Genomic DNA, 8,432 nt, shown 5'->3' with positions numbered 1-8,432 from the left:
ATTCACGGATTTCAATTTAGGCGTCGAAAATTTAAAAATTCTATCGCCTGACACATACTAATTATGAATTCTTATTATGTCTTAGAAATAAGTGTGGAAATTCAAGGTACAAAAAAATAAATTCGGATGGGAGTTTACATATTTTACCCTGTGACAAGCTTTAATGGTAGTCCACTTTATGGTTATAATATGGCAACCCTCTACTATACTCTGTGGCTGACAGGTCAGAGTCCAACTTTCTTATAAGTTTATTAGAAGTTTTAATAGATATTTATTGTAGTTATTAATAAGTATTAATTGTTGTAGAAGTCTCCGTCGTGTCCAGTGTTAATCGGCTTTGTGTTTCCGGCAGCAATGGCTTCTCAAATATCGAAATCTCTATTAAAAGTATCCCACGTTAGCTCGACGGCTAAATTCGGTGCGTATTCCATAACTTTTTTCAATTATTGTGACCTTAAGGTACTGATTTTAATTAATATTTTACGGTGTTAGAAGATCAGTGTGTAATATTTTTATAATTTCTTAAAACTTTCCATTGTAAGTTATGTATTTTTATGTGGATGTAAACTTTGGACTTTTGCTAGAAATTTATATCGGCATAGTTGGCAATTATTTTTGTTCAGTTCCGTGCCAAATTATGAGAGCAAGGTTCATGCCGTATACAGACTGGAAGGAATCCGTGTTTTACGTTGTATTGTTGCTACATTGGAGACAATGTCAAGGACAATATTTTTTATTTTGAATTTTCTGTGTTTTGGTTTTAGACACAGCCAGGCGAGCTCTGAGTGTTGGAGCTGCCCTCCAGCAGACGAAGAAGTCATTGCCTGACCGCACTGGAAAGAATGTGGTCCTTGTTGATGGTGTGCGAACACCATTCTTGCTTTCTTTCACCGATTATGCCAAGATGATGCCTCATGAACTTGCCAGACATTCCTTGTTGTAAGTATTGATAAATTTAATAAAGAAATAATATAAAAATAAAGTAAATATTTACTTTTTAATAAAAACACTTCATGTCATTAACAAGTTGTGTTCTTTCACTTAAGTTAAACCATCTCAGAAAGCAGAAGCTAATCAAAGTAAAAAAGAAACTTGTTCTTCTTCAGTGTTTCTGTACTTTAAAAGTTCTTACTGGAGTTTCAATTTACCTGTTACTTAAGATATGCAGTCAACATGCTTGATTTGCTATAATTTAAACAAAAATTATAATAAGTACATGTTATTACACAATTAAGTAATTAAGAAAACAATACATAACCATTTAACATTTAAATTAAAATGCATGAAAAATCCTATTGTTTATTTTGATAGCAACAACAAAGCATTCGGCTTATTTACAATTTCAATTTTATATTGTTTAAGTGAATAAACACAACATATAATTTTACTAACAAACTGTGAATGTGTTTATGAATTAAAAAAATCAAATTTAAATTAAAAAGTGAATGAAAATTTATTAAAACTGTTTTCAAATAAAAATAGTCATAAAAATGGAAAAGTGCATGACAATCTTCTTTCTGTGAGCAAATGTTTTATAAAATTTTAAGTACACATGAAAAATTGAAAAAACCTTTTTAAATTTATGTTCATGTAAAATTCAAATACAATATAAATTCTTTAATGTATTAATAAAAATAATGCACTTGGCTTAGTCTGTGAATATTTTGAAATGTCTTAATGAAATGGGTGCAAAGTCCAGGAAGTGAATATGTGAGTTGCTTCACTGGACTTTGGTCAATTCCACTCATAGTTGATTACATTATTGTAGAAGGTCATAGTACAACTGATACTATATAATCTTCTTATATGTTGTTAATAGGAATAAATCTTGAGATTGCCTCCTCCACTGTCACAATTAGTATTGTACCTCCTTATAACAATAAGAAGTATAGTTCTCTTAATATTAAGCCAAATATTAAAACAAAGTCTTGTTTTTTCTTAATCGTAGCAACATTGTCAGGGATATTTAATCCCTGTTCTACAAGACGGGAACTACAGAGGTGTACTACGCGGGACGTCGCTAATCTTAAATATTATATGAATTATGAAATGCTCTAGCCATATGCTCTAGCTCTAGCTGTTGCGCGCGACTTCGTCCGCTTGGTCATTACGACATAAGTTACAAATCTTAAAATGAATTAATAGGTTTCGAGTTCAGGCATTTTATCCCCGTTTTTTTTAACATATTTTATTAGTGCTTTACTCCTACTCATCATAGCAGGATTGTATAAACTGTAGATTGAAAGAGTTCCACAATAAATGGGCTTTCTAAAACTAAAATATTTTCCCAAATCGGAACAGTATTTCCTGAGATTATTCGTTCAAACAAACAAACTCTTCAGCTTTATAATATTAGTATAGATTGACTAATACCAATTTATTTATAGAAATCTAGATAAGGTGGTATGTTTATGTTTACTATGATTGATTGACGATAAGGTGCGTAATAAATGCAATTACATTTAATTGGACGTACTCAGCTCAGTAGACATAACGAATGTTATTTTTAATTAGATTGAACTAAAAATAAAGCAGAATTTATATGAATACATCGAGAAAGTCAATCTATTACGAAAATATATTTTCTTAAAATTTCGAAATGAAGCAATCACTTCATTTTTATTATTTAATACTCACTTAGGTTTACTCTATCTTTTTTATTATAGACAGGACTCGGTTGCTCTTGCCTTAAACTGCATTACCCACTGAGCAACCTATATAGGTCTCCAACCAATAGTTCAAATCTTCCCACTACACGACAATTTTCATAGTGATTACTTCTTATGGGAGGGTAAACAGCGTCGCAACGTAACTCGTTACGGCGGCGCAGCGCCACGCATACAGCTGCAACAGGCATGCTCCTCCTCTCACACTTTATATTTCTTCCTTGAACTTCCTTCTTCTTTTAGGCCTTTATCTACATTCTCAACTACATCTCTCTTTCCCATTCCAGAGGTCTTCTCCAAAAGACTGGCATTTCGAAGGACCTGATCGACTACATCGTGTACGGCACGGTCATCCAGGAGGTGAAGACTTCGAACATCGGTCGCGAGGCCGCCCTGGCCGCCGGCTTCAGTGACAAGACCCCCGCGCACACCGTCACCATGGCCTGCATCTCGTCCAACCAGGCTATTACCACTGGTTAGTAAATTAACGGGACAGTGGAAATTTTACCTAAAGGGTATCACAATAAAGCATGTTTTGTAGTAAACACGCAGATTCTTGTTTCAACATATTTTGTACTATTCACGTTAATGAAGCTCAGAGGACAACGTTTGATGGTCAATTCTGATGATCTATATGGTCCCAAGAATTACGTAAATTTTGTGAGACACAATATGTTCAATAGTCTAAGTCTTGCCCTCTCGTAGTTTTGCTAAATCTAAACTAACATTTATTAATTGTCATTAGGATAAGTAGGAGAAAAGCCTCCATCGTCTATTTCCTCGTGTGTATGTCTAGCGAAATATAATAATATAATTACAGTTCCCAAACTATATATGATAGCGCTATACAAAGGCGTATATTAAATTAGGAAATCATAGGACACCGCAGTTTTGCACAAACGAAATTAAAAAAGTTAAGTTCGTCAACACGCGCGTTTGTTCCCGTTTCCGTGGGAGTGCTGGGATAAAATGTAGCCTTGACCCCCTTCCCCCCATTACCTACCCTCTCTTAATTTTGTTTAAACTTTCCTGGATCTTAAGGAACATTTATAAAAACAGAAAAATAATATATTATTCTCCATAGGTGTGGGTATGATCGCGGCTGGTGCGTACGACATCATCGTGGCGGGCGGCGTGGAGTTCATGTCGGACGTGCCCATCCGGCACTCGCGCAAGATGCGCTCGCTGCTGCTGCGCCTCAACCGCGCCAAGACTCCCGCGCAGAGGCTCTCGCTCATCGCCTCATCAGACCCGACTTCTTCGCTCCTGAGGTTTGTCGCTTGGAAACAGAATCAAAGTTGTCACTTCACCTTTTTCTAGCACTTTAAAAACTTGTCCCGATTTGCACGGTTCCTAAATGTTATCATTCCTTATTCCTATAGAGAAGAATCGGCAAAAAAACTCCATAGATAACTCTTCTGTAAACAGAGATTTTATATACCTATTAAGCGTTATTCATTTTGTACGCAATAACAAAGTAAAAGCAAGGCAGCACCAATGTTAATTGAGTGTAAAACTTTGAATGTGGAATTTTGAACTCAAACTAATTTGAAGCTATTTCTCTTTAAGCAGCATTGTCTGACGTTTAATCTTCATTTCTACCATCATAATGTGTGTCTATCTTGTATATCACACTATATATCTACAATAACCCTTTCCCTCCCCAGTTGCCAGCTGTAGCGGAGTTCTCGTCTGGCGAGACGATGGGTCACAGCGCGGACCGGCTGGCGGCCGCGTTCGGCGCCTCGCGCCAGGAGCAGGACGACTACGCGCTGCGCTCGCACAAGCTGGCCGCCGAGGCTCAGCAGAAGGGCTACTTCACCGACCTTATACCTGTTAAAGGTAAATCATAAGAGTATTTTACCCTTTAGAAGTGATTTAGACTTAGCTTAGGTCACTAAAACATAAATTCCTACACTGCAAGAGCCTACCGTTACTTCCTAAAGTAATGTTATCTATTGTCTCTTTTTTACATCTACAATAATATCAGTTTAAGAGGAGGTAGGCGCTCAGGCCACAATATTTTAGTTTCCTGTTCCTTGATATGATCCTTGTAGGTATAATTCTCATCAAAATTTAGAACATTTAGAACAGCAAAAAATTTTGGTAACGCTGATTTCAGTGATGTCTCATGTGGCTCAAAGTTAAAGTCTCATCAAACATAATTTGATTACAAAGTTGCCAGTCAAAAGCTAGAATTATTTTGAGCAAAGACGATGACTGGGATCTCGTCTAACACGCGACTATGACTATCACGTCTGGTTTATCGCGTATTTTTTCTACATATGTTTGTGTGTATGTGCAGTGGACGGCAAGGACGGCGTGGTGGACAAGGACAACGGTATCCGCGTGTCGACCCCCGAGCAGCTCGCCAAGCTGAAGCCCGCCTTCATCAAGCCGCACGGCACCGTCACCGCCGCCAACGCTTCGTTCTTGGTACATACTAACTAATGCCAGAGGCTCCACCCGCTACAAATCAAAAATGACCCTGGGAACACAAAATGGGGATACATACTATCCTATGTGTTAAACAATCCGTATACCAAATTTCGTCCAAATACTTTAAGTAGTTTTTGCGTGAAAGACTAAAATTCTATCCAAACTTTCGTGTTTATTATATTAGTAGGATTCCACCTAGACCCTATTCAACTTACAATATTTTATGATTATATTTATGATTTTATTTTTATTTATTTTGAGTAAATCTTCACAGCTCTTAGTTGAGTAACAAACTTTCTAGTTTTTGATTAAAGCTTGTGCATTTCCCAGTCCTTTGCCCTTCAAATGGGAACATTCCTATTGCTTCACTTTGGTGTCTATTCGGGACAGCGAAGTGGTTAAGCATAATCTACCTGAATCAAGATCTCATAATACAATATATTAAATACTATATCATGTATCTCCCATATAGACTGACGGTGCGTCGGCCTGCCTGGTGATGTCGGAGGCCAAGGCCAAGGAGCTCGGCCTCAAGCCCAAGGCCTACCTGCGTGACTTCACTTACGTCGCACAGGTTGTAACAGACATTCTTACATTACTAGCTGTCCCAGCAAACGCTTTTTGCCATACAAATTTATTCTAGAGAATAAAAAAATAGTGCTCTGAAAAAGAATCGGTCGAGCCACTTCGGAGGAGTTCAATTTCGTACACCGTGACATAAACATTTATATATTAGATACATGATTAGTTCGGTAAAAACAGTTCTTTATGTTTTTTTTTCTATATAAATTATAATTAAAACACAACATATAAGATTCGGTTACTACCATAGCGATTTGCATAGCTGTATACTGGCCTGGTGAAATTGAACTGCTACTAAACCACACTATTATATATAAGTCCCACATGGTGGTAGGGTCAGCTTTCCTAATTTTCTTTAACCACACTATTAATAATTCCATTAAAAGAATAACACACAACTTATATCAAACTTATATAATATGTAATTTATGATATTCATAACACAACATATAAAACCTTACTTTATTACATATTACTTCATCCTTTACTATAGGACCCCGTGGACCAGCTGCTGCTGGGACCCGCGTACGGCATCCCAAGATCCTGGACAAAGCCGGGCTCAAGATGAGTGACGTCGACACCTGGGAGATCCACGAGGCCTTCGCTGTGAGTCACTAACTATACAAACAATCTTATATTCCAGAAAACATAACAAGAAGGCAAAAACTGAAAAAAAAAAAAAACAGATGGGCTAATAAATCAGAATCTGTGTTAATGAAACCCTTATTTAAATTATTCCTTACAAAAATCTGATGTTCTTATACCCAATGATGACAGATTTTATTGCATCTTTTGAAATTATTACCATCCTCAATGCAAGTAAACTTAAAAATATATATTTTTATAATCTTATGTGCTGTGTCATGGCATCTCTTAAACTTTTTTTTTTTTCTTTTCTTAGGGTCAAATCTTGGCTAACTTGAAGGCTATGGACTCTGATTGGTTCGCCCAGACTTATCTTGGCCGCCAGACTAAGGTGGGTGCTCCGGACCTGGACAAGTGGAACAAGTGGGGTGGCTCGCTCTCTATTGGACATCCCTTCGCTGCTACTGGGGTGAGTGATAAACTTCATATTTTTTAATGGCTAAAAGTATTTTTACTTTAGTAGTAAAAGTACAAGATAGTAATAATAACTGAAACGTCAATCCTCAAATTTTTGTTAATTTTTTGTAAATGCCAAAGTAAAGCTCTATTTGTTATAAACGCATTCTCATTGTTTCCAGGTCCGTCTAGCCATGCACACTGCCCACCGTCTCGTCCGTGAAGACGGCCAGTTCGGCGTGATCTCGGCCTGCGCCGCCGGCGGACAGGGAGTCGCCATGATCCTCGAGAGGCACCCCGACGCTACCACCAACTAAACCGCTGCTACGGACGTAGCCCAATAACACAAAAACTACCAAAATGAAAGAACTTTCAAAAGTGGCAACACCAAAGATATTGTCAAAATGGAAGCCGTTATTTTTTGTAAATCACGATCACCGAAACCGTTTGTTGATTATGGTAATTTTTAATAGAAAATTTATAAATTGGCAAATTAATAATCTGGGCTATGTCCATAACTCTTGAAAGATTTGATGTAACTGTGAGATAATATGTATAACCTTAAGATATAACTGAATTGTTTAGAATGTACCGAAAACTAAGCCAACTTCCCGTAACAGACTTTTTAAAGTAGAAATAAACAAAACTTCTAATAGATCTTGTAAATACGAGATTGAGTTCATCATAAATGTATAAAAAAACTATTTTTATACAAAATGTACACAAAATCAAACATATAAAATTAAGTTAGGCTCTATTTTGAATTGTAATCTGTTAGTTCGACGTGTGTAAGGTTGAAACCTGATATTTATTTCATATTCATTAGTCGTAAGAGTATGTATCTGATGATTATAATTGTTAATAAAATTTATTCGAGAATTTTTTATTTATTTGTGTTAAATTCATCACCACAGTTTTCTGTAAACTATATTTTTTTGGAAGGGGGAGCTTTTAGGGATGTCACACTAGTTACCTTGTCTTGGTTGTTAATTTTACGAAAAAGGAATCTTGTACTACAAAGCAGATAGTTTACTAGCCTAGTGTCTGTCTAAGCCGAAAAATTTCTCTTTGATTTACCGCTAAAATAAACGTAGCTTTCACAAGCGATGGCTATCTAAAATAATAAAAAACAACTTATTGTTGATACGAAACATAATAGAAGAGCCAAATAAAAGAATCCGAATAAATAATGCGGCTATGCCATTTATTTATGTATAGTCCAAAAACAATTATTAGCTATACATGTGCAAGACTTAAAATTAAGTATATAATATTCAGTGTCCTTCAAATACAGGAGACCACATCATGCAAAATTAGTAAACAGTAAAACAAGCATAAAGGTCACATCGTTAAGGTTAGCTATGTCAATTTTCAAATAATTAGGGAAAAAAAGGGTTTGAAAAAAAAACACTAAAAATACATATTATTTTACTTGACCACTAAAATAATAACACAATATTTTTTTATTTGTTTTTAGGGACTTTAGTAAGTTAAACCATAGACTGAAAGAAGTTAACTAAAATGTTATAAAACCATAAACAATCTGCAATCACTGTGGCGTCGCCGTCCGAGTGGATATTGTTTATGATCGACATTTTCTAAATCTATTGGAAATTAGTTTGCGGACGTAAATTTCATTTATTTTCGTTTGATAAGTTCCAGATCTGCGAATATATGAATGCATTGAAGACCTATTCAAGCATT

The 8,432-nt window shown here is 35.9% G+C and overlaps 1 protein-coding gene across 1 annotated transcript; it reads left to right on the top strand.

Moving 5' to 3' along the window:
- The first annotated feature begins 211 nt into the window (after positions 1–211).
- LOC113494349 (trifunctional enzyme subunit beta, mitochondrial-like) lies at positions 212–7,608 on the top strand. Its single transcript, XM_026872655.1, is given in 12 exon segments — positions 212–418; positions 765–939; positions 2,954–3,141; positions 3,751–3,909; positions 3,912–3,937; positions 4,334–4,508; positions 4,972–5,102; positions 5,578–5,679; positions 6,181–6,217; positions 6,220–6,293; positions 6,589–6,741; positions 6,911–7,608. Coding segments are annotated over 12 exon segments (1,419 nt in total). The 5' UTR covers positions 212–354; the 3' UTR covers positions 7,046–7,608.
- The last annotated feature ends 824 nt before the right edge of the window (positions 7,609–8,432 follow it).

The sequence above is a fragment of the Trichoplusia ni genome, chromosome 5 (genome assembly GCF_003590095.1).
Source record: "Trichoplusia ni isolate ovarian cell line Hi5 chromosome 5, tn1, whole genome shotgun sequence".
Classification (NCBI taxonomy): Eukaryota; Metazoa; Arthropoda; class Insecta; order Lepidoptera; family Noctuidae; genus Trichoplusia; species Trichoplusia ni.
This window is presented reverse-complemented; position numbering and strand designations above follow the sequence as displayed.